The 26,534-nt window shown below is 43.9% G+C and overlaps 1 protein-coding gene across 1 annotated transcript; it reads left to right on the top strand.

Moving 5' to 3' along the window:
- LOC127556488 (zinc finger protein 30 homolog) lies at positions 1-25,081 on the top strand. Its single transcript, XM_051989662.1, has 5 exons — positions 1-7,570; positions 8,574-8,735; positions 12,976-13,102; positions 14,591-14,689; positions 20,563-25,081. The coding sequence occupies exons 2-5, from the start codon at positions 8,703-8,705 to the stop codon at positions 22,047-22,049; spliced, it is 1,746 nt and encodes a 581-aa protein (XP_051845622.1). The 5' UTR covers positions 1-7,570; positions 8,574-8,702; the 3' UTR covers positions 22,050-25,081.
- The last annotated feature ends 1,453 nt before the right edge of the window (positions 25,082-26,534 follow it).

Genomic DNA, 26,534 nt, shown 5'->3' with positions numbered 1-26,534 from the left:
GAAGTCAGAAGACATTCAGACTAGAAGGGAGAATCAGGTTCTGGTTTGTAGTTCTTCATGGAAAAAGCCTCAGGTGGTAAATTTCCATCGATGAGCTCTTTGGGTTATTCCCTAATTTCAGGGTTTTTTCCTTCCATCTCTTTTTGGGTCTAGAGAGAAACTTTATGGGTATAATCAATGTGGAAGGATCCACCAATTTTGCTCTTTATAAGAGATTACATACTGGAGAGAAACTTAATATAAATGTGGAAATGCTTCTGGATATAGGTCCACTCTTGCTGCTCATGAAAGAATCCACAGTGGAGAGAAACCCAAGTGTCATGGATGTAGCAAAGCTTTTAGTAGCAATCTTCCTCTTATGTACAACAAGGAATCCACACCATAAAGAAATCTTATGAATGTAATTGAAAAAAAAAAGACTAATAATGACCAATATCTTGGGGAGATTCAGATCTCTCTCCTTCTAAATTCTTCATTTTAAAAAGTTGTTTCTTGGGGCAGCTGGGAGTCGCAGTGGATAGAGCACCAGCCCTGAGTTCAAATCTGACCTCAGAGGGGAAAAAAAAGTTGTTTCTTGAAGGATATTACTGCTAATGAGATTTCCTTAACTCTTCTCCAAGTCTGACCCCAAGTGATGACAAGAAATTTAATCTAAGGTGGGAAAATCCATTTTGTTCTGCTCAAGTGTGAGAGGAGACTTTTTTTCCTGAGGCAATTGGGGTTAAGTGACTTGTCCAGGGTCACACACAGATACAGATTCTTTTGTCTATATAGCTCAAGGCTACTGTGATCCGAGTAGAGATCATTTCTCCATCTATTCCTGTACCTATAGGAGAGCAATTATTGATTTGAAAGGTCAGGGACAAAGCTTGTGATAAGTTCAAAATGGGGCATTCTCCCTGTCAAAAGGTAATTTTATTTATGAGGTTACAGACAAAATGAAGAGGCACCAGATTAAGTATAAAATAGATTTTTAGGAGGAAATTAGGAGGAAAACACTGCATGGCGGTGGGGGGTTGGGGGGGATGGGTGGAAGGGATAGGGAGGGGAGTAGGATGGGAAGAAAGGTTGATCCCCATGGTGGGCTAATCTAAAAGAGACCTGGGAAAGATTTATAGGGGAAATTTAACCTGGGAATTTGACATCCTAATTTGGCTTTCTGATTGGACCCAGTAAGGTGGGGTTACCCAAGACCTCCACCGGGATGGGACTGTAAGGCTGAGCAGATCCTCATTGACTTCCTTCCCTACTTGCATCAGGGAGTACTGTACTTTTACCCAGTATTTTAGACTTTCTCCAACAACCCCACCTTGTTATCCAGGACCTCACACTCAGTCCTTCCTTCACTACTTATTCTTTCAAAAAGTACTTAAACTGTGAGTCTGTTGTGTATGATTTTCTAAGACATGGCCAAATGACCATCTTTTAAAATAATCTGTTGGCCTTAATAAAATTATTAAGTTACCCAGAAACTATGTCTCTTGAACCTTTTAAATCACATAATCACTGTGGAAAGGCTTTCAGACAAAGCTCCAATCTTGCTAACCACCAGAGAACTCACACCAGAGAGAAATCTTCTGAGTGTCTGGGATATTGTAAAGCTTTTAATGTACATTCTTCCCATACTGAACACCTCATAAGATCATTCAAGCTAAAGCCATCCCTTATTTCCCAAAAGAGAATTCATACAAGATAAAATGACTATGGAAAGGCTTTCAAATGTATACAGAGCTTACAAGATAGCAGCAAGTTCATTCTGGGGACAAGCCATTCTTGGACTCAGTGTGGGAGGGCCTTCAGCCTGAGATCATCTCTTATTTAACATCAGAGGATTCATTGTGGGGAAAAAAGACTTGTGAATGAGTTCCATGAAGAGTTGCCTTTCGCTGAAAGATGGAGGTCATCGCACATTCCGATATTCATACTGGAAAGAAGCTTTACAAAAGCGAGCATTGTGGAAAGGCTTCATCTAAAGCTCAGACTTGTCTATGTATTGGGGAAATCTTGCTGGACATAAAATTCATGGATCTAATTAGTGAGGAAATACCACTGCCTACATCACAGACTTCAAGATATAAAAAATTTCACACTGTGCACAAAGTCCTTAAACATGGATTGAATTTTACTCTGAAATTTAAGGTTTCCCATGACTCCTCTATAAGCCTTGACATTTCTACACCATAACTTCTTCAGCCATTCCTCAGTTGGTCTCACGATATCAGCTGGCATAAAAAGTCCTTGTATATAAAAAGTCCTTGTATATTTTGTTGAACATTTATCTTTGTAATGATTTCTTTAGGCTGCTAATGGATGCAGTGGTTGGAGAACTGTCCTTGAATCACCAGATTTGAGTTCAAATAGCTGTGAGACCCTGGATAAGTCACTTAATGTACACCTGCACACGTTTTTTCATCTGTAGAATGGAGATAATAATGGCACTACTTCAAATGGTCAGTGAAAGGATTAAATGAGATTATATTTAAAGGGCTTTGCAAGCATTTAACCATCCTGTAAATCCAAGCTATTATTTTCCATTTAGATCATCCATCTCATAGCAAAATCAGTGGGCTTAAAGACATAGACATTTTAATCATTTTTCATTCAAATGGACATTCAGAAGTGAAGATGAAAGCAGTGTTTTGTAATGGTTAGAGAACAACTTCTGACTCACATCCTCTTTAGCTGTGTAACTCTGGGAGAGAAACAACATCTCTGGGCTTCCATTTACCCATTTCTAAAATGAATAAGTTGGACTTGACACCTCAATGGCCCCTTCCAAATCTGTGTTCTCATCAAAAGTACAGAAAACTTCTGTCTCTCTTCAAAGTCTCTTCTTATATTCCAAGAAGGAGGCTTAGCGGGACCAAGAATGAGACTGTACGAAAAAGAGGTAATAACAGAAGGCTTGAATGCTCCTTAAAAATAATGAGCTTGTTACACAAATGCAAAGACCTCACTTTCTGGGACTAGATTTACTAATCCCTACAAAATGTTGGGAAAACTGGCAAGCAGCCTGTCAGAAACCAAGACCAAGATGTTTCTGGGGGAAGAGGGAGCATGCTCTGAAGACTTAGGATTTTTGCGTAGTTTAAAAAATTTTTTTCCTTGTAGAAGGTTTATTTATTTTTAATACATGTTGGTTTATGAATCATCTCGGGAGAGAAAAATCAAAGCAAAAGGGAAAAATCATGGGAGAGATTAAAAAAAAAAAAACAGGAAAAATAACTGAGCATAGCATGTCTTGATTTATATTCAATCTCCTTAGATCTTTTTTTAGGTCCAGATGGCATTTTTCAATCTCCTTAGATTTTTTTTAGGTCCAGATGGCATTTTTTGTCCAAAGTCTATTGGGATTGCTTTGGATCACTGAACCACTGAGAAGAACCAAGTCTTTCTGAGTTGATCATTGCACAAACTTGGCTGTTACTGTATACAGTATATTCCTGGCTCTGCTTGTTTCGCTCAGCATCAGTTCATGTAAATCCTTTCAGGTCTTTCTATAATCAGCTTGTTCATCATTTTTTTATAGAACAATAATATTCCATTACCTTTATGTAAGCCATTCCTCAATTGATGGGCATCCACTCTTTTTCCAATGTCTTCCTACCATTATGTAGTTGTTTTCAGAGATACTTCTGGGGATCTGTAAGTTTTCAGTTCTTCCAAGGTTATACGATACAAAAAAAGCTGTGTTTACTACTCTTCTGGTTGGGATATGACCATAACCACTCTTTTCTGCACTGGTCCCAGGTCCCAGCTGCCCCGTAGCTGAAAGCTCTGATGTGTTTGTCCTTGTTCTCAAAATGAGACCCAGAGCTGCGACCCAGATCCAAGGGTAGCTAATGCGGCCATAGTCCTGCGCTTGGTGCCAGCAAAGGGACTTCTGTGATCCCTTTTTCACTCACGACCATCTGTTGGCTGAGATGCAGAAACTGCCACCACTGAGTCAGCCGCTCCACTCTCATCACAATGCAACAGACCTTTCCTGCTGACCTTCAAAGCTGAATTTTTTTTCACCCTGTCCTTTCTTGGGTGTTGCTGCTTCAGAATTTGTCTTGAGGCATATTTAAAGTTGCTTGGAGGAGTCTGGGGGAGTCCCTGCCTCTGCTCTGCCATCTTGACTCTGCCCTCGTGGTTCATTTGGTATAACATTTGTTACAACTGGAGATAACCCCAGAGGAAGGCCCCAGAATTACAGGGCATCAGGGAAAGCTTTCGGTAGAAAGTGGGATTTTAGTTGAGACATGAAGCCGGGAGACCAAGAGTTCTCCCCATATGGGGGAAGCCAGAAGAAAATACCAGCAGTTGTGTAAGTTCCAGAGTTACTGGGAAGGGGATTGCTATTGTTTGAAGTGCAAGAGTCCTGGAAAGGTGGAGGGGCTTTGAATGCTCCTGAGGCGACAGGGGCCACTGCACTTTGCTGAGTAGGGGAGGGGGTGTGTGTGACAGGGGCAGATCTGTATTTTGCTGCTGAATGGGGAGAGACTAGAGGCAGACAGACCTTCCACAAGCTACTGCAATAGGCTTGACAGCAGCTTGGATATTGGGCATGGAGAGGAGAGTGTAGAGACAGCCAAACAGAGGTGAGTAACTAGCTAAGCCCCAGCTTGGGTTGTGAGCCTGGGCAACCGGGAGGAGGAAGGTACTGGTATGCTCAGAAGCCGGGAGGACTCACACACTGAGTCAAAGACTAGTTACAGGACCCGCAGTGGGAAATGAGGGGCTGGAAGTCGGCAGAGAGGGAAGAGCTGGAGAAGGAGGTCCCGGAATCCTCAGCTCGGAGGGGATCACTGCTTCGGTGGGAGCTGAGCGGATCCCCAAGTGAAGCCCAAGAGGAGGGAGGACCCAGAGCAGAGAGTGGGGCATCCCTGGTCAGGGCAAGAGAACCAGGAGAGAAGAGGGTGATGGACGGCTCTAGGCTGCAGAGGGGGAAGGAGGACTCGGAGAGCCCCAGAAGGCTCTGCCCCAGCCCCGGGCCCAGGCCTCTGACTGACCACAGGGGCACGTGAGCAGCTGAGGGTCCCCGCCCTCAGGACCAGAGGAGGCAGGGTGGGGACTTGCTTCCTTGGGAACAGACCCCATCTCCGGCAGGCTCCCAGAGGGAAACATTAGCGGGGTAAGAGGGAGGATCCGTCTAGAGAATCAATCTCAAAAATAAACAGGGAGCGTTCTCTTCCTGCCCCCCCGCCCCAACCTCTCAAGTCCAGAACCAGCCTGTGGCCCCCGAGACCCTCCTCAGGAGTCAGTGAGGGAGGACTGGGAGTCTGGGGCCGGGGGAGGGAGACAGAAACCCCGGATGCTCGGCTGGGCCCGAGGACACAGTGGAGTCCCCTGGGGAAGGGCGGTCAGGAGGGGCTCACAGAGACTCCCAGAACAGGCGCCCTCCGGCAGAGACCGAGTCAGGGCCAGGCTGGCGGGGAGGAGGGAAAGCTGGTTATGGGGGTGCACGTTTCGAGGCTGGGGAGGGGACAGGGAGGACTGCCTCGGTTCAGATGGGGGTGGGGAAGAGCAGGCCCTCTCCAGTGGGGGAGGGTTCGAGGGCATTGGAGACTGCGGGGGGGCGGGGGAGGCACAGGATTGCTGGACAGAGAAGGGCTACAGGCTCCTGCCCATCAAGGCTTGGTGGGAGGGAGGGGAGGTCGCGATCTGGCGGTCTTCGCGTAGAGTGCGGAGGGCACGGTGAGAGTACGGGAGGTGACGCTCCGAGAGGCAGCTGAGGAACCTCGAGACGGCCGAGTTTGGTGCTCCCGGCTGCGGGGCCGGCGTGGGTCGGAACTCGGCCACTCGGCCGGCCTGGGTCTCGGGGAGAGAGGGGGTTGGGGGATTGAGGGGGAGGGCTTCGAGCCTCGAGCGTCCATGGCGGATACAAAGCTGACCGGGCTAGACCGGTGAAAAAGGTGAGTTCCTGGAGTCCGTGGGTAACTACGCGGAGAAAGCGGAAGTGGGACGCGGTGCGTGACTTCTGGGAAATGTAGTCCCCGGAGCCGCGCATGCTCAGGATCGCAAGCTACGGAAGGAGGTAGGGGGGTTGCGTGAGGGGGCGGGGGCGGAGAAGGGGATGCCCCGCCCCCTCCTCTGCCGCTACCTTTAGCTTCCAGCTACGCCTCCTCTGCCCCGAGACCCCAGTTCATCCCCAGTGACACACCTCCCTCCCCTATTGGGTCCTTGGACTCCAACTCGCCCCCACCCCTGTCCCGGGACGTCGTGGGGCTCTTGTCCTTATAGAGGGCGGGGAATGGGGAGACGTCTCTTTCAGAAACTGCCCATTTCCCGCTTGATTCCGGGACCGAAGCAACGGCAGGGCGCCCCTCTCGTCCCAGCCCAGCTTCACTTCATACACATGTTCATAGGTTTCTCCATCTTGTCTTTAGAAATTTCTGGTGAAATCGTCTTTCCGTCCGTTATCCGTGTCCTCGCTCCCGGTTTCAGTCGCCGCGGTGCTTCTGAACGCGTGGGCCCTTTCCCCGGTTTTTCTGAGGGCCCGGGGTCCCGGGCCGAGGAGTCCGACCCAGCAGGAGCTCCGTTACTGCGGACGGGAGGGGCCGGGGCTCGGCCCCACCAGTGACGTCAGTGGGTCCGGCTCTCCCCGCCCCTGCGGACGCTGGTCATTTCGGCCAGTCTGAGATCGGTCATTCTGAGGGACCTGGAGAAGAAGTGATCGCAGATGGGGGAAAAAAATTAATGTGTGATTATTGATAAATGGATTTCTTGTTTGGAAACTTCGAAGGAAGAAAGCCGCCTCTGTTCGTGGGCAGAGGCTCTAAGTCATTAGTGACACGGGCTTAACACACGTTGGATTCCTTGGGACGGGGGGAGGGGGAACATCGGAACGCCAGGTTTTGCCAGAGCGGATGCTGAAAATTATCTGCGCGTCTGTGTTAAAAATAAAAAAGCTTTACCAGAAACAATCAGTAACTAGAGAAAAGCAGGTGAGAGCACCTCCCAGGTACCTCTCATCCCCGCCTGTGGGCTCACAGGAGAGCAGGGAAGATGAGGAACGCTGGAGGGATGTGGGAAATGTATCGCGCCGGCCCCGGGCGCTGTGGGCTGGTCTGGCGTCCTGCAGCTCCCTGCGCACTGATCCCCGAATGTCACCGCGAGGTCTGACCTCAGAGAGCAAAGGAAAAGGCCCCGCGGGCCCGGGGTGTCCTGGGGGGGAAGGAGAGGGGGCCGCCCCGGGGAAGGGAGTTTGCTCCGGTCCGAGTCCCGGCAGAGGGAGGGAGCGCGCCGCTGAGCTGGTCCAGGTGGAATCCGAGGCTGGGGTGGAGCCCGCCGGCCTGGGAGGAGTCGGGAGTGGAAGACGGTTGTTTTTAGTGGCCCAGGCCTTCCACGTGACGGGGGGCAGCGCTGGGGAGCCGAGGCTGGCCCGCTGCGAGGTCCCGCTCCGGGGAGCCCGGGGAAGGAGGGAAGTTCTGGGGTCTCCTCTGGCCCGGGCGGCCCGGGTGGGCTGGCCGGGAGCGGGAGCCCTGGGAGCTGAGCTCAGGCCGCCTTCCCGGCAGGTGCGGGGGCTTCCCCTGAAGCTGAGAGCGTCCTGGCTTCCGGAAGCCGGCTCGGAGCCTGCAGGTCCCAGGTAGGTGGGAGCCGGGAAGTCAGTGGGGGACTGGGGGCTGCTGCCCGACTCTCCTTGGGGTCTCATCCTCCCTGCCTGACCTCCCGCTGAGGGCCCCTCCCGCCCCCTGCCCTGCCCCTTGCCCATTGCATCCTAAGTGTCCTGGGACTCCATCCCCAGCTTGACCACTAGGTCCCAGTTGCCCACCCATCCGGCCTCCCTCAGAGGGACCCGGGAGTCCTGCCGTCAGCTCCCCATCAGGGCCCACGTGTGTGTCTCTCTGCCCCCAGCTCCTGTTCAGAGATTGAATTGTCCGACCAACAGCCGGGCTCTTTTAAGGACCCCGGAGTCCTGCTTCATTGCCCCAGGACCCAGACCCCAAGGCTCCTGCCTGGCTCTCGGGCCGGCTCCCTGGCAGGCCACAGGCCTTTGCCCCGCTCTCGTTTCCTTCCAGCCTCCAGGAGGAGCCTCCCCGGCCCCTGGTTAGAGCCCCGGACAGGCTTCCTGCTTTCCCTCCTGGGATTCCTGTGTCTCCCCTCTCCCCGCATCCTGCCTCCCACCTCCTGCTTCCCCGGCCCTGCTTTGTTCAGAGTCCTCGGGCCCTGCCAGGCAGCTGAACTCCAGGCAGGCCTGTGTCTGCCCCAGGCTCCCGGGTCATTGCTGGCAGCCCCATCCCACCGCCCTCCCCGCCCCAGCCTGCTCGGGCTGCCCTCCCCCCAGACCCAGCAGGGAGTGTTGTCTGGATTGTGTCGGGGGAGAGTTTGGTGAGGGGGTGCAGGGAGGGCAGGGTCCCAGCAGGAGGGAGAGCTCCGACTCCTCTCATCCCCTCTGGCACAGTCCCCTCCTGCCTCCGGGGTCTCTGTGGAAGGAGGGGGCAGCAGAGGAGTGGGGGAGGCTTCCTGGCCAGACCATCCTCATTCCAAGCCTGACCCCCCTGCTCCCTCCCCTGCTGGAGGCTTCGGTCCGAGGGCAGGGCCCGGGTCTTTCTGACTCCCGTGGGACTCACTCCCTGTCTGTCCCTTAGGCCTGGAAGAGAAGGGAAGGCCTGTCAGCCTCTGGAGTCCTTCTGGAGCCCCTGGAGTCCTTCTGGAGCCCCCACTCGGCCCGCAGAGGACCAAGGCCTGGCCCAAGGAGGGAGCTGGAGCCCAAGGAGATGGCCCCCGGGAGCCGCAGACCCCCGGCCCAGGTGAGTCAGTCTGTGCACAGATGTCTTCCCAGGTCTCTCCGAACCCTTCCCTTCGCCATTTCTTTGGCCAAGTCAGCTTTTAGAAAGGCCCTACTGGGTGCCGAGCACTGTTCAACTTTCCTCACACACAAAGGAAGGAAAAACCAGTCCCTCCTCAAGGAGCTTCCAGTCCAGACGTCATGTCAGCAGCTGTGTCCGGGCAAGCTCCTGCAGTGCAGAAGGGAGGCACTTTCCCAGCGAAGGTCCTCACACTCCCCCAAGGAAGGTCCTCACACTCTCCCAAGGAAGGTCCTCACACTCTCCCAGCGAAGGTCCTCACACTCCCCCAAGGAAGGTCCTCACACTCCCCCAAGGAAGGTCCTCACACTCTCCCAGCGAAGGTCCTCACACTCTCCCAAGGAAAGTTCTCACACTCTCCAAGGAAGGTCTCACACTCTCAAGGAAGGTCCTCACACTCTCCCAAGGAAAGTTCTCACACTCTCCCAAGGAAGGTCCTCACACTCTCCCAAGGAAGGTCCTCACACTCTCCCAAGGAAAGTTCTCACACTCTCCCAAGGAAGGTCCTCACACTCTCCCAAGGAAGGTCCTCACACTCTCCCAGGAAGGTCCTCACACTCTCCCAAGGAAGGTCCTCACACTCTCCCAAGGAAGGTCCTCACACTCTCCCAAGGAAGGTTCTCACACTCTCCCAAGGAAGGTCCTCACACTCTCAGAAGGAAGGTCCTCACACTCTCCTAAGGAAGGTTCTCACACTCTCCCAACGAAGGTCCTCACACTCCCCCAAGGAAGGTCCTCACACTCTCCCAAGGAAGGTTCTCACACTCTCAGAAGGAAGGTCCTCACACTCTCCCAAGGAAGGTCCTCACACTCTGAGAAGGAAGGTCCTCACACTCTCCCAAGGAAGGTCCTCACACTCTGAGAAGGAAGGTCCTCACAATCTCCCAAGGAAGGTCCTCACACTCTCAGAAGGAAGGTCCTCACAGTCTCCCAAGGAAGGTCCTCACACTCCCCCAAGGAAGGTCCTCACACTCCCCCAAGGAAGGTCCTCACACTCCCCCAAGGAAAGTCCTCACACTCCCCCAAGGAAGGTCCTCACACTCCCCCAAGGAAGGTCCTCACACTCTCCCAAGGAAGGTCCTCACACTCTCAGAAGGAAGGTCCTCACACTCTCCTAAGGAAGGTTCTCACACTCTCCCAACGAAGGTCCTCACACTCTGAGAAGGAAGGTCCTCACACTCTCCCAAGGAAGGTCCTCACACTCTCAGAAGGAAGGTCCTCACAGTCTCCCAAGGAAGGTCCTCACACTCTCAGAAGGAAGGTCCTCACACTCTCCCAACGAAGGTCCTCACACTCTCCCAATGAAGGTCCTCACATTCTCCCAAGGAAAGTTCTCACACTCTCAGAAGGAAGGTCCTCACACTCCCCTAAGGAAGGTTCTCACACTCTCAGAAGGAAGGTCCTCACACTCTCAGAAGGAAGGTCCTCACACTCTCCCAGCGAAGGTCCTCACACTCTCCCAAGGAAGGTCCTCACACTCTCCCAAGGAAGGTTCTCACACTCCCCCAAGGAAGGTCCTCACACTCTCCCAAGGAAGGTCCTCACACTCTCCCACGAAGGTCCTCACACTCTCCCAAGGAAGGTCCTCACACTTCCCCCAAGGAAGGTCCTCACACTCTCCCACGAAGTTCCTCACACTCTCCCAAGGAAGGTCCTCACACTCCCCCAAGGAAGGTCCTCACACTCTCCCAGCGAAGGTCCTCACACTCCCCTAAGGAAGGTTCTCACACTCCCCCAAGGAAGGTCCTCACACTCTCCCAAGGAAGGTCCTCACACTCTCAGAAGGAAGGTTCTCACACTCTCAGAAGGAAGGTTCTCACACTCCCCTAAGGAAGGTTCTCACACTCTCAGAAGGAAGGTCCTCATACTTTTGGAGAGCAGGAAAAGCTTGTTTTCAGAGAGCAGATTTTAGTGGAGCCTGGAAAGAAGCCAGGAGGCCCAAATGATCAGGGAGGACATTCAGAGCCATTGGAAAGGCACAGAGTCAGGGGATGGAGGGCCCTGACCAAGGACCAGTGAGGAGGCCAGTGTCCATGGATCAGAGAGGAGGTGAAGAGAGTAAGGAGGGAGAAGTCTGGAAAGGGGTTGGGGCTGTTATATGGTGTTTGCTGTGTGCCACGAGCAAAGGCTCCTGTAGAAAGGATCCTTGGTAAAGACAGCCTGAATATAGTGGCATAGGATGCCAGATGGGTACAGTGCCAGCAAGAGCCCCCCATATGCCCCAAAGCTCTCTAATGGCCCAATGGCAGTCTCTAAAGCAATTATCGGTGTTCTCAACAAGCCATGGGCAGATAAATAGAATGGAATTAAAAGAAAGAAGGCACCAAAATGAGAAGGACTTGCAAAAAGCTTCTTGTAAAAGGTAAAATTTTAGTTGGGACTTGGCTGGCAGCCAGGAGATAGAGATGAGAAGTGAGACAATTTGAATGATGGGAAACCATCAGAGAAAATGCCCCGAAAGCAGAGATGAAATGTTTTCTGGGGTAGGAAGGAAGCCAATGTCATTGGATCATGAGGAGGTGGCGGGAAACAAGGTGTAAGAAAGATGGAATACCGGGTAATGTCATGATGGGCTTTGAATACAAGGGGATGTACTCTGGGGGTGGTGAGAAGCCACCAAGTTCACTGAGGAGTTACATGATCAGATCTACAATGTAGGAAAATTACTTTGTCAAGCACATGGAGGATCCATTGGATTGGGGATAATCTTGAGGTTGGCTGACCTAGCAGCCGGCTCCTGCCCTTGCCCAGGGCGGGAGATGATGATTGGAGTGTCAGAGGAGAGAAGCAGGTATATTAGAGGTGGATTTGCCAGAAGGTAAAATCCACAAGCTTTAGTCTTGATTAGATAAGAGGGCAGAGGAATGGGAGCTGAGAATGATACACAGTTTTCTGAGAGCTTAGTGTTGCCTTTGACATTGAGAAAGAAGGTTTTCCCAATTTCCTGAGTTCAAGAGGGTATGTGTAGACCCTTGACCTCTCATAAGGAAACTGGCTATGTCTTCCTCAGGAATCAGATCAAATCAGATCAAATCAATCTCGGTTAATAGAATTAAGGAAACTTTCTTCCCTCTTCTTGGTTACTCTTATTTTTAATATAAGAGTATTTTTATTTATTTATATTTATATAAATATTTATATTTATAAGTATATTTATATAAGAGTATTCTATGAGTTATTTTTATATAACTAAATTTCAAAATTAAGAATATAGGCCATTAACAAATGAAAGCAGTCATAAAGCAAAGGCATACTGCTTTGGCTATGACACATCATACCCAGAACCACCTCAAGCCCTCAATATAATTACAAGTTTGTTGTTTTTGTTTAGTCATCTTTCAGTATTATGCACTTTTCAAGGACCCCTCAGCCTCTTTTTTGAAGTGGGTTTTCTTGGCAAGGATACTGGAATAGTTTGCCATTTCCTTCTCCGGTCCATTTTACAGATGAGGAAACCAAAGCACATAGGATTAAGTGATTTGCCCAGGATCACACAATCAGTAAGCATCTGAGACCAGATTAGATACTGCAGGCACAGATTTCTAGCTACTGTGCTTCTATAAGGATAGAGAGCTGTTTCCCTATTCCCTGGAAACAGCCTCCTCTGCCTCATTTCAGTCCAGATTCTGATTAACATCTACTAAGAATGCTTTTCATGTTTTCATTTGGAAAAGACTTTATTTCAGCCATCTAGGAAATAATCTAGCTCTTTTCTTTTGGTTAATTCTGTTCAGTTACCCCAGGAAACATTTTATCACCACCACCCTCCGAGTATAAAATATTTGCCAGCATCTCATCAACCCTTCATGGGATTTTCTTTATAACAAATCACTTAAATCTTTTCTGATAAGAAATTTCACTTCACTTTCTCCCTGTCTCCTCCAGAGATCCTCATATATTTCTGAGAGAACATGTAATTTCTCTGATTCCATAGGAAGAAGCAATTCTCAGAAACGTGTTTCTCAGTTTTATTCCAACTGTAAATATAAACTGCTATGTTCAATATTCCATTGGGCTTTTCATGACTCTGGTTCTCAGTGTTGGCTCTGATACTCATTGGGGCTATGACCTTTGGAAAATTCCCTTCTCTGTGCTTTTTTCTCTTCCTGTAAATCAATGAGGGTTGGAATAGTTGAATTCTGAAGTTTCTTACAGTACTAATTGATCAGTTTTGATGATTTAGGAGTTGGTGACATTCAAGGATGTGATTGTGGACTTCACCCCAGAGGAGTGGGCGCTTTTGGACAATACTCAGAAAGAGCTGTACAAGGAGGTCATGGTGGAGAATGCCCGGAACCTGCTCTCCCTGGGTAAGGAGCACTGTATGCTGTGTACAAGGTTTCTGGCATTTATCAATGATGAGTGAGACAAAATGCTGATCTTTTGTGTCCAAGACAGGGTCTTCCTGGTTTTCCTGTAAAAGGTCTTTGTGTTGTATGATAGAAGCTGGGGGTTTCCTTTATTGTTCCTAAAGCTGTCCCTTACTGGTTCTAGGGGGCCTGAAGTCAAAGATCAAACCAGTGAATAATCTTGGATTTAGAAGTAATCTCAGAGATTCTAGTCTAATGTCTACCTGAAGACGAATTATTTCTGTCAAGTCTTCACACTTTCCTCAGGAAGCTTTTTCTTGGAGATGGACAGCTTAGTATTGCCTTTGACATTAACCCCTTCCCCCCTTCCTTTTGGTCTAGTCTTTGGAAAGTTCTTTAGCAAACATAAATTTGGAGTCCACCATTCCGAGTCTTACTCTCAGAAGCCTAGTCTATTCAGTGTGTCCTTGTTCTTGCTTTATACTTTTCCAGAATCCCTGCACCAATTGTGGGAAAGGAAAGTTAAGGGATAAGTATTTAGATATATCCACAGTGTGCCAGGCACTGTGCTGAGAGCATGCTTTAAGAATGTTATCCCAATTTGATTCTCATAACTTGCCTATGATATAAATGATGGGATTATACCCATTTTTACAATTGAGGAAACTGAGGTAATCAGGGTAAGTGTCTTGTCTGGGGCAGTTAACTAATGAATGTCTGAGATTAGATTTGAACTCTTAGCTTCTTCAATCCAGACCTTGGATTCTCTCACTGCACCAGGAATTGCTCTTTAATTTCTAGGTAAATCTATGGCATTAGTTCATCCTTTTATGAAGGAAGTAGAGAAAACAGAATTTTCTGATTCCAAAGTGGCTTCCAAATGATCCCTCACCAAAGCTCCTAACAATAAATACCATGGAAACCATCCTTAAGATGTCCTGGGGAGCTCTGGTAATACTCCTCGCATGCTCCCTTTCCCTAAAAGAATTACATCATGAAAGTCTCTCCATCATGTATTCTGATGGAAGTGGATCTCTTCGACAAAGAGAGCTAATTCACTTTCAATGGATCAAGGATGGACAGAAGCAGCTACACTCAAAGAAAGAACACTGGGAAATGAATATAAACTGCATTTCTATTTTTCTTCTCGGGTTACTTATAACTTCTGAATCCAATTCTCCCGGTGTAACAAGAGAACTGTTCGGTTCTGCACACATATATTGTATCTAGTATATACTGTAACCCATTCAACATGTAAAGGACTGCTTGCCATCTGGGGGAGGGGGTATAGGGAGGGAGGGGAAAAATCAGAACAGAAGTGAGTGCAAGGGATAATGCTGTAAAAAATTACCCTGGCATGGGTTCTGTCAATAAAAAGTTAAAAAAAAAAAACAAAACAACAACAACAAAAAAGAGATTTCCTAGATTAAAAAAAAAAAAAAAAAGAAAGTCTCTCCATCCTCCCCTCTCCTTATTTCTCATGCCCAGGACTTCCAGTTCTCAGAGAAGGTTTGCTCTCCTATTCTGAACAAGGGAAAACACCATGGATTCTGGTTCATGATGGCCCAAGAAACCTTTCCTGTCCAGGTGAGTGAGGTGAAAGCAGGTCTGTAAAGGCTGCTATCACAAGAGGTAACTGCACATCATAGTGACGGCAGTGATAGACTTGGGACAGAAAGAATTGACTGGCAGTTCTTTTTTAGGCATTTTTTAGCAATAAAATCCTGAAGTCACCGAACCTCTCAACCTTAGTTTCTCCATTGTGAAATGAAGGGTTTGGACTTCATGGCTTTTTGCCGCCTTTCTCGTGAGCAACCATTATCCTAAAAGATCCATTGTTTGGAACTTGGGATCATGGAACTCTTTCATAATATCTAGAAAGGGATTAGGCTCTCTAATACAAGCTCTTTCCTAGGCTTTCAAGTCAACAAACAATTTTTAAGTGTTGGGAGTGGGGGGATTCAAAGAATGGCAAGGGACATCCTCTGCTCTCAAGGAGCTCACGGCCTTGTGGGAAGACAATATGGACAGAACTATCTAAAGATTAAATTCCCTCAGGAGAGGGAAGGTACTTCATTCAAAGAATAGAAGAGACTCATTGTGGAAGGTGGACTTTCGCTGGGGCTTCAGAGAATCCGGGGCATGAGGGGCAGCCAGGGAAAACCCACAGAGATGGCTTGTATTGTCCAAGAAATAGAAAGGACGCCTTTGTTACTGAATTTTAGCATTTGTGGGAGTGAAAGGAGACTGGAAAGGGAAGAGAGGGACAGATGATGAAGGCTTCTAACAGCCCAGCAGAGGATTTAATATGTCATCTGGTGCTAGGGAGCCACTGCAGTTTGTTGAACATGGTCGGATGTGAGCTTTGGGAAGCTGGGTAGGGCACTGACGGATCTGGAGAGAGAGCTGAGTCATGGAGACCAAACAGCAGGGTTTTGCACTGTCAGATGTAGGTAACTGGAGCCTGAGTTTAGAAATTGGTGGTGTTGAAAGGGGGTAGAGTCAGCAGGACTTTCTGGAAGATTAAATGAGGTGGGTAGGGTTGGTCTGAGTGCCTGAGGGCTTATGGACCTGGACAAGTGGGAGGGTGAGCTGGGTAATATTAGGAATGGAGGAAGGTGGCAGGGTTGGGGAAAAGATAATGAGTTTAATTTTGGACATGGCAGGAAGAGAAAGCAAAATGAAAAGTCACCAAACCTAGAGAGAAGAGAGCACTAAGGGAAAGGGGAATGGGCGACAGTGTCAAAAGCTGAGACAAGTAAAGAAGGATGAGGCTTGAGAAAAGGGCCTTTGGTTTAACAGGGAGGGAGGCAGCTTTGGAGAGAGGAGTTTTAGTTGAATGATGGTGTTGGGAGCCAGTCTGCAGATTTTTGTAGGAAGTGTAAAGGAATGGGGAACCTCAAATGCAGATGATCATCTCTGGGTGCTTAGCCATGAATGGGAGCAGACATATAGGATGAGAGCTACTGGGAATGGGTGCATCAAATGAGAGTTCTTTGTGGACTGGGAAGAAATGGCTTCATCTGTGGCAGTAGGGAAGGAGCCAGTAGAAAATGAGAGATTGAAAATGAGTGAGAACGTGGAGATGACAGAGTAGGGAATATGGTGGAGGAGTAAGCGGGAGGGAATGGGCTCATTTGAGCATGTTTGCCTTGTCAGGCAGGAGGGCCCCCTGTTCATAGGGTACTTGAGTGTGAAGACCGAGTTAGCTGGATACCTTAGAATCAGCTGGAGTCAGGATAAGCAAAAATCCTTGGTCTTTATTCTTGGTCTTTAGGGGTAGAAGTGAATTGGATGAACACAGGATCTCCACGACCTCCTTTTTCCTTGTCTACCACCAAAGTGACTTTGGCTTGTCTTACTCCACCCCCTGATCCCTCCCACAATTCTCTGTATACACCAAAAGATCGAACCAGCACAGAATAGTGGGAAGGGCCATTTTCCAAGTATGTGCTAATAGAGTATTGTCCAATTGGTAGTTAGCCTTAAGTGCTTGGTTGTCCGACCCCAGTGCATCCACTCAGAATTTCAGCCCTTTACACTTGGGTAAAGGAGAAAAAGAAGGCATCTGATTTTTGTGAGATGGGGAGGAGGTGAGGGAGCTCTTGCTAAACACCCAGTTGTTTTGGTAAAATTTGGGGCCAGGTTCTCAGCTGAGCGGGTTGTTGGGAACAAGCCTTACGGGGGAAGTGAAGAGCTGCTGTGATGAGGGGGATGGAGTCAGTCAGGAGGCCGTCAGTGGGTCTCCTGGCTGTAATGGAGGTCCAGGTAGCACGCTGTGATGGATCCAGGTTTTGTGATTTTCTCTCATCCCATTCAGCAGCACATGAGTAGGAGGGAAGGCCATTGTCATCCCTGGGAATAATCCAAAGCTGAGGCTTGCTTAAGTCATCGCCCCAAGTGACTTCCCTTGTCTTTGTGGTCCAATCTCTGCTCCGTTCTTGGAGAATCATTTCCCACATTCATGTAGGTGACCACCACTGACAGTTTGGGGTGATAGCAGATGGAGACTCTTGGGTGTTCCGTGGCAGGAGACCCTCTAACAGACTTTGTGAGCTCCACAGTTCAGTCTGGTGAGGTCTCATCCATATTCAGACAGAGGTGACTCCTTATAGTGAAAGAAAAGAGAAATCTGGATGGCGGCCAGAAGGTACATTTGACCGAGAGAGAGAGAGGCTAGATTCTAGGGATCGAGATAGGAGTCAAAGCCTTATGTGATCCCTGAGCCCGGGCAGATATTTCAGTGAACATTAATAAAATGCCTACTGTGCTAAGCCCTGGGAATATAAAGAAAGGCAACAGACAGTCCCTGATGTTAAGAATCTCACAATCTAATATCCAAACAAGGAGAAGATTTGAGAAAAAACAACAGGTCCTGAGCCTCAATCTTAGCTGATCACACACAAAAAAAGTATTTTGGTGTAGAAATACAGTAAGTTTAACAACAGGGAGGGAAGTGAGACCAGGAGAGGGGAAGTTAGGAAGGAGAACAGAATTGAGGAGAAAATGGTAAAACTAATAGTAATTATGGCTCACAACTAACTAATAGTAATTATAGCTAACAACTAACTAATGGTAATTATGGCTAACAACTAACTAATAATAAATATGGCTAACAACTAACTAATAGTAATTATAGCTAACAACTAACTAATGGTAATTATGGCTAACAACTAACTAATAGTAATTATAGCTAACAACTAACTAATGGTAATTATGGCTAACAACTAACTAATAATTATAGCTAACAACTAACTAATGGTAATTATGGCTAACAACTAACTAATAGTAATTATGGCTAACAACTAACTAATAGTAATTATAGCTAACAACTAACTAATGGTAATTATGGCTAACAACTAACTAATAATTATAGCTAACAACTAACTAATGGTAATTATGGCTAACAACTAACTAATAGTAATTATAGCTAATAACTAACTAATGGTAATTATGGCTAACAACTAACTAATAATAAATATGGCTAACAACTAACTAATAGTAATTATAGCTAACAACTAATGATAATTATGGCTAACAACTAACTAATAGTAATTATAGCTAACAACTAACTAATAGTAATTATGGCTAACAACTAACTAATAGTAATTATAGCTAACAACTAACTAATGGTAATTATGGCTTGTAAAACTTTGTGTTCCAAATTTTTCTCCTTCCTTCTCTCAACTCCCCCCTCCCCAAGACAGCAAGCAATCTGATATAGAGTAAATATGTGCGATCCTTTTAAACATATTTCCTTATTTGCCATGTTATGCAAAAAAAAAAAAAATCAGACTAAAAAGGAAAAATATACAAACAAAAAGGTAAAATTACTATGCATTGATCCACATTCAGTCTCTATGGCCCTTTCTCTGGATGTGGATGGCATTTTCCATCTTAAGTCTATTGGAATTGTTTTGAATCGCTACATTGTTGAGAAGAGTCAAATCTGTTACAGTTGATCATCACATAATGTTGTTACTACGTACTATGATTTCCTGGTTCTGCTCACTTCACTCAGCATCAGTTCATGTAAGTCTTTTCCAGAAAGGATAGTTTTCTTTACTTATTTTTGTAAGAGATTTTGAGTTCCAATTTTTTTCCTTCCCTTCCTTTTTCTCTTCCCCTTCCATTTTCCCCCTTCTTTTCAAATAGCAAGCTATTTGATATATCTTATACATATAGAAGCATTTTAAACATTTCCATATTAATCATGTTAAAAAAGAAAAATCAGAACAAAAGGGAAAAACCACAAGGAAGAAAAAACAAAAATGAAAATAGTATACTTTGATCTGCTTCATTTTCCACAACTCAGCCTCTGAATGTAGATGGCATTTTCCATCCCAAGATTATTCAAATTGCCTTGAATCACCACATTGTTGAAAAGAGCCGAGTCTATCACAGTTGATCATCATACAGTCTTGTTACTGTGTAAAACATTCTCCTGGTTCTGTTCACTTCACTCGGGATTGGTTCATGTTAGTCTTTTGTGGCCTTTCTGAAATCAGTCTGTTCATCATTTTTTGTAGAACAATAATATTCCATTATCTTCATAGACCATAACTTATTTATCTTTTCCCCAGCTGATATGTGACAGTCCACTCAATTTCCATTTTTTTGCCACCACAAAAAGAACTGCTACAAACATTGTTGCACATGTGGGTCCCTTTCCCTCTCTTATGATATCTTTGGGATACAGGCCCAGCAGAGACATTGCTGGATGAAATTGTATGCAGTTTTACAGTCCTTTGGGCATAGTCCCAAACTGCTCTTCAGAATGGTTAGATCATTTCACAGCTCCACCAATAATGCATCCGTGTCCCAGTTTTCCCATAGCCCCTCCAACATTCATCTTTATCTTTTCCTGTCATCTTAGCCAATCTGAGAGGGGTGAAGTGGTAACAGAGAGTTACAAGACTTCTCTGCTTAATGGTATCCACTATAAATTAATGGAACTATAATGTTAACCTTTTTGAATCCCCCCAAATATGCTGACATAGTCACTGAGGGACATTGATAGAGAAGTATATACAATCAATAAGAAGGAAAGTAATGTCCAGGAGCCTGGGCTGAAACTGATTGTTTAAATGATCATTGCTAAGTCCTGGTACTTGACCTTCTGTTTTAATGCAAGATATTGGTCCAGACCTTACAATTAGAGAACTTTAAATGATGCCTTTTAAAAATAATTATTTGTCAAACAACTAATTGCAAAACAGTGATTACCATTTTTAAACTAGCACAATTGAATTTACTATAGATGTATAGCATTAAAAATCAAAACAAATTTGCATTTGAAAACTAGCTGAACTCAAAATTAATTTTTGGTATATTTTTCATACTGTTCATTTGGGAATAGCTCATACTTGTACAACAATACTCTTAAAATAATATTAAAGACATGCCAACTGTCCTCCTTCCATTTGTTTAATCCACTGCCTATGTAATGGTCTTTACACATTCACAATTACAAACAAGTGAACATGCAACAGTTTTTTTTTTTTTAATAAAAAATAAAATAAATAAAAGTTTAAAAATTTTTCTTAAAAAAAAAAAAAGTACAGTGAAGAAAGGCCATCAATGAAGAAAGGCCAATTAGTAGTAGACAGAGCATGCCCAGTCACAGGGTTTGAATTTTGTTATTTGGGATATTAGTTAGATCATTCAGCTATTCTGAGCTCATGGCCTGAGTTGTGAATATGATGCTTGTGTTAGGTTTGTTGTGAGGATCTAATGTGATTGTATGTGAAGAGCTTTGTATATCAAATCTTCCTGGGAGTATGAGTTAATAGAATTTTCAAATAATTCTGCCCACTTAAATTTGAAGACCCTTTTCCTTCCCTAGGGAAATACATAATAAATCAGTTAATTTTATGTTAATGGAGGGAAGAATATAGATATCCATATATGTACATATGTGTATATGTATACAGATACATACATTTGTTTGTTTCCCTCAGATGGAGAGATGAGGCTTGAAATGAAGGAGACTACCGCCAAGCTGAGCATTTCTGTGGAACAATCACACCACCAGGGATTCGTAAATGATGGTTGCCACAACCTCAATTTCAGAGGAATTGGTGATTCTGATATCAAGCTAAGGAAAAACCAAAGGAATCACTGTGAATTTGATAAAGATGGAAAGAGTTTCAGACAATGTTTAATACTAATTGGCTGTAAGAAAAGGACCTCAGGGAATGAATGCTCTCGAAGTAGTAGGGAATGCTTTACTGAACAGGTGAAGCTTGTTGAGTCTCATGGGAAGCCTTCTGAAGTGCAAATTTATCAGTGTAATCAATGTGAGAGAACCTTCAGCTTGAAATCAGATTTAATTAGACATAAGAAAAGTCATGGTAGAGGGAATGAAGGTGATAAGACCTTTAATTATAATTCAAAGCTCATTGACCATCAGAAAATTCAAAATAGAAAAAACTATTATGAATGTAATGAATGTGGTAAAGCTTTTAAGGAACAATCATCCCTTATTCGACATCAGAAATGTCATACTAGTGAAAAACTACACAAATGTTTGCAATGCGGAAAGGCCTTCAGGCAACAGTCATCCCTTTTTTCTCATCAGAGAATTCACACTAGAGAGAAATCTTGTGAGGATCATGAGGGTGATAAAGGTTTTAGTGAAAACTCATCCCTTATTGTACATCAGAGAAGCCCCACTGGAAAGAAACCTTATGAATGTAATCACTGTGAAAAGACTTTCAGACAGCGCTCCCATCTTACTCATCATCAGAGAATGCACAATGTGGAGAAGCATTATGAATGTAATCAATGTAGGAAGACTTTCAGCTGCAGTTCTAATCTTACAAAACATCAGAGGATCCACACTGGAGAGAAACCTTATAAATGTAGTCAATGTGGAAAAGCTTTCAGGTGCAGTTCTAGTCTTAGTAAACATCAGAGAATCCACACTGGAGAAAAACCTTATAAATGTAATCAATGTGGAAAGACTTTTGGAAGAAGTTCCAATCTGTCTGTACATCAGAAAACCCATACTGGAGAGAAGCCTTATGAATGTAATCAATGTGGAAAAACTTTTCGACAACATTATAATCTTTTGGAACATGAGAGAATTCATTCTGGAGAGAAGCCTTATGAATGTAATCAATGTGGAAAGACTTTCAGATGCAGCTCCATTCTTGCTATACATCGGAGAGTCCACACTGGAGAAAAACGTTATGAATGTAATCAATGTGGAAAGGCTTTTAGAAGGAGCTCTGGACTTGCTATCCATCAGAGGATTCACACTGGAGAGAAGCCTTATGAATGTAATCAATGTGGAAAGCCTTTCAGATGCAGCTCTAGTCTTGCTGATCATCAAATAATCCACACTGGGGAGAAACCTTATGATTGTAATCAATGTGGAAAGACTTTCAGAGGCAGGTCTGGTCTTGCTAAACATCAGAGAATTCACACTGGAGAAAAATCCTAAGAATATGTTAAATGTGGAAAATGTTTCAGAGATAAATAGATATATCTCCAATCTTGCTGAATATCAAAGAATCCACACTGGAAAGAAACTATGAAAGTAATCAATGTGGAAAAACTTTCAGATTCAACTCCAAATTTGCTCAACATCAGAGAGTCCACACTGGAGAATTACCTTATAAATTTAATTAATTAATATGAAAAGGCTTTCAGAAGGAGGTTCAATTTTGCTGATCATCATCAATGTGGAAAGACTTTCAGAGACAAGTTTGATCTTATTAAACATCAGAGAATCTGCACTGGAGAAATATCTTAAGAATATGTTCAATATAGATAACCTTTCAGAGAAAGAAAAAAAGAGTTCCAATCCTGCTCTCCTGGAGAGAAAGCTTATGAATGTAATCATTATGGATGCAGCACTAGTTTTCTTGACCATGAATGTAATTAATGTGGAAAGTCTTTCAAATGCAGCTCCACAGCGGAGAAATGTCATGACTAATCTATGGAAAAAGACTTTTAGACATAGCTCCAGTCTCACTGTACATCAGAGAATTCACACTGGAGAGAAATCTTATGAATGTAATCTTTGAGGTCAAACTTCTAGCCACCGTCATCCTTTCTTTGCTATTTAAGAATTCATAAAAGATAAAAATCTTATCACTGTAATAAATGAGAAAGGAATATAGAGGTTGTTAGACATCAGATATTCTGGGTCCAAGCTGTAGGAAGACTTTCAGCCAGAAATCATCTGTAGTAGTGTGAGAAACCTTATATATTTGCTCAATTTAGACATGTTTTTTGCTAGAAGAGGGAGGCCCCTAGATGTCAGAATATGCACACTGGAAAAAAAAAAGGCTTATAAAAAACAATGATTGTGAGAAATCGTTTACGTAGAACTCATATTTGACTGTACTTTGGAGAAATTATACTGAAGGTAAAACATAGGGATCTGATTAACAAGGGAAGACATCTTGTTTCAGAAGCACACACATAATTAGAAAACTTAAATTTCATGCTGTTCATTGAGCCCTATAAATTTAATGATTTTTTTCTCAGAAATATTGTTTTTTAATACTCAGTAATGTCCATGGCATCAATATATCATAATTTCATCATCCATTCCCCAATCGTTTAATTTTTACCTGTTTCCTATACTTTGTTGACGCGAAACATTCTGGTGTATTTTGTTAACCTTTGGACATTTATTTCTGATTTCTTGAGGATGGCAAGTAGCACAGTGGATAGAGTGCTGCTTCTAGAACCACAAGACCTGAGCTCAAATCGGTTTCTGACACTAGCTGTGTGACCCTGGACAAATCACGTAACCTATTACTGCCTCAGTTTTCTTCTTCAGTAGGATGTGTACACCTACCTCTTACGGATCATGTTAGGACCAAATGTGATAATACCTGTAAAATGCTTTGTAAGCATTAAATCTCTATTTAAATGCTTATTTTTACTATTATTATTATTGTTATTCAGATCACAAGTCATAGCAGAATCTTAAAGATGTGGACAATTTAGTCACTTTTTTTAATAATTCAAATTGATGTTCAAAACATATGTCATATTATCACAGTTGTCATATTATCAAACTGGTTTTAGAGTCAGGAAAATTTGTATTCCCATCCTACCTCAAATGCTCTCTAGCTATGTAACTGGGCATGGAACACTCTCTTTGTGTCTCCATTTGCTCATCTCTAAAGTGAGGACTTTAGTGACTCCTATGGTGCTTTTCAACTCTAAACCTGTGTTCCCATGAAAAATGTATTCGATGTCTCTTTCCACATCATTTTCCAGTATTCTAGGAAAGAGGCATACCAGGGCCAAATTTGAAACTATAGCACAAAAGATTATGAAGTACTTGAAATAGAAATCTTGAGAAAAATGAACAGGTTAGTTGCATACTATTTAAAAGGAATTGGAGCCTAGAGACAAGGTGGTGGAGTGGAACCAATGTGCTTGCCTAGGTTTTGCAATACACCTGTCTTTAACAACTTATATTTTAAAAAATGAGTAAAAGAGAACAAAAATCCCAATGAATCATCTTTGTATCCCAGAATATCTTAGGAGGTCATAAAGAGAAGTCTTTCTCATAAAGAGAAGAGGTGGGATCTGGTTGGGAACACGGTGTATTGGAACTGGCATTGGCCATGGGATTTGGAGGTTTTCTGCAGCAAAGGCAGAAGCACTGGGGTGGTGAGAGCACTGTGTACCTGGTCATAAAGCAATGTCAGGACACTGCTGAGCTAGTATTGGGCAAAAGATCAAGAGACATGTGGCAGTTCTGTCACCCATGAGTAATTTGTAGTTACACAGGTTGGAGAGGTGTGGTCAAGGTTGGAAGGAACCAGAGGCCCTATCTGTGGAGGGACCAAAGTACAGAGCAAGAGGACAGTGATCAGACCTTTTCTGAACTTTGGAAACACTAAAAACTTAGAAGCCCATAGCCCTAACAGCAAAAACAGGAGAACTTAAAAAAACAGAAGCTCAGGCTAGTCATCCATTCCAGTGGTGAAAAAGAGTTCAACTCTAACATGAAAAGTCCAGAAATAATCTGGAAAAATGAGCAATTAAAAAAAAAAAAAACAAGAACCTGACCATAACTAGCTACTACAGGGGATGGGGAAACTCAAGACCCAAATACAGAAGGCAGTAATCACTTGGAAACATTTAGAAGCAAAGTCTCAAAGAAAAATGCAGATTGGAATAAATTCAACAAAAATTTTTGGAGAAGCTAAAGAGGGCAACAAATAAAGATTTTGAAAATCAAAAAAGAATGGTAGAGGGAAAATGGGGAAAATAAAAATTTTAAAATGGGAGAGAATTATAGCAGCAGAATGAACAGAACAGCTTAGTCAAAGAAGCACCAAAAATACTTAAAAAAAAAAAGTCCTTAAAAATAAGATTGGCCAAATGGTAAAGGAGGTACAAAACTTCACTGGAGAAAGTAAGTCTCTAAAAATTAGAATTGATCAAGTAAAAGCTAAGAATTCCACAAAATATTAAAAAACAAAAACATCAGGAAAAAAAACCTGCAAAAGACAACACAACAATAAAGAGGTCAAAAACAAAAAATTGAAGAAAATGTGAAATATTTCATACTAAAAACAATTGACCTAAAAAGATGAGATATTTTGAAAATTATGCCTGCAAGGTATAATTTAAAAAATCCTTGACTTCATATTTCAAGAATTTATAAAGGAACACTCTTCAGGTATCTTTTAACTTAAGGGCAAAGTAAAAAATCAGACAATGTAATGATCATTTCCTGAAAGAAATCCCAAAATGAAAACTCCCAGTTAAATTTTAAACAAAATCCACAGCTCTTAGGTCAAGGAGAAAGTACTGCAAGCAATCAGAAAGAGGATTCAACTACCATGAAGCTGCAATTAGAATCACATGAGATTTAGCATTTACTACCTTAAGGGTTGTGGTGTTTGGAATATATTTTGGAAGGTAAAGTAATAAAAATAAGAATAGCCTGCTCACCAAACTAAACATAATCCTACAAAAGGGAAATGGATATCTAATGAAATAGGGCACTTTTATGCATTCCAGAAGAGTTTACAGCTAAATAGGAAATTAAATATTTAAAAAGAAAATTGAAAGGAAGCATAAAAAGAGCATACGTGAATGAAAAATTGTAGAGAACTTGAAATAGTTGAAGTGTTTACCTCCTTATGCGGGAAGACGGTATGTGTATCCCTTGAGACCTTGATGATTATTAAAACAGAAGGTGACTACTTAGAGGAGTTTAAGGGCTGGGATGATCTAAGATCTAAGAAGAGCGAGAAAGATGGATGAATCTGGAGAGAAAGGAGAGACAGAATAGGCAAAGTTATCTCATAAAAGAGTTGTTCAAGGAAGAGTTTTTACAATGGAAGGAATACTGAATTTAAAGTGCAAATGTATATATGTGTATGTGTATGTATCCTCAGTTGGGTAAATGAGAAGAGAAGAGGCTAAGAGAAAGGGGGGATGAGAGGAAATATATTCAGAGAAGTAAGGGTTAATGAATAGAAACAAAACAACTTTTGGAGGAAAGGACAGGTTAAAAAAGAAAAACAGAAGAAAATAAGATAGAGGAAAATGCAGAGTTAGCCAGTATAATTATAAATGTATTGAATTTACCTATCAAATGGAAGAATATAATAGGATGAATGAGAAATCAGAATACAACTTTATATTGTTTATACAAGAGACCCTTCAAATAGATGCTCATTGAGTCAAAATAGTGACTACAGCAGAATTTATGTTTTAGCTAAATTAAAAGGCAGGATTAGAAATGATTTCAGACAAAGCAAAAGCCAAAGTAGGTCTAATCAAAAAGGACAGGGAAGGAAAGTACATTTTTCTGAAAGAGCATAGGTAATGAATTACTGTCTCTATTGACCATACATGCACTAAATGGAAGAGCCTCCAAATTCTTGAAGGAAAAGTTAAATGATTTATAAGAGGAAATAAACAAGACTACAATAATGAGGGT

Source organism: Antechinus flavipes, chromosome 3 (assembly GCF_016432865.1).
Source record: "Antechinus flavipes isolate AdamAnt ecotype Samford, QLD, Australia chromosome 3, AdamAnt_v2, whole genome shotgun sequence".
Taxonomy (NCBI): Eukaryota; Metazoa; Chordata; class Mammalia; order Dasyuromorphia; family Dasyuridae; genus Antechinus; species Antechinus flavipes.
The sequence above is the reverse complement of the archived record's forward strand: the minus strand, read 5'-3'. Positions and strand labels throughout refer to the sequence as shown.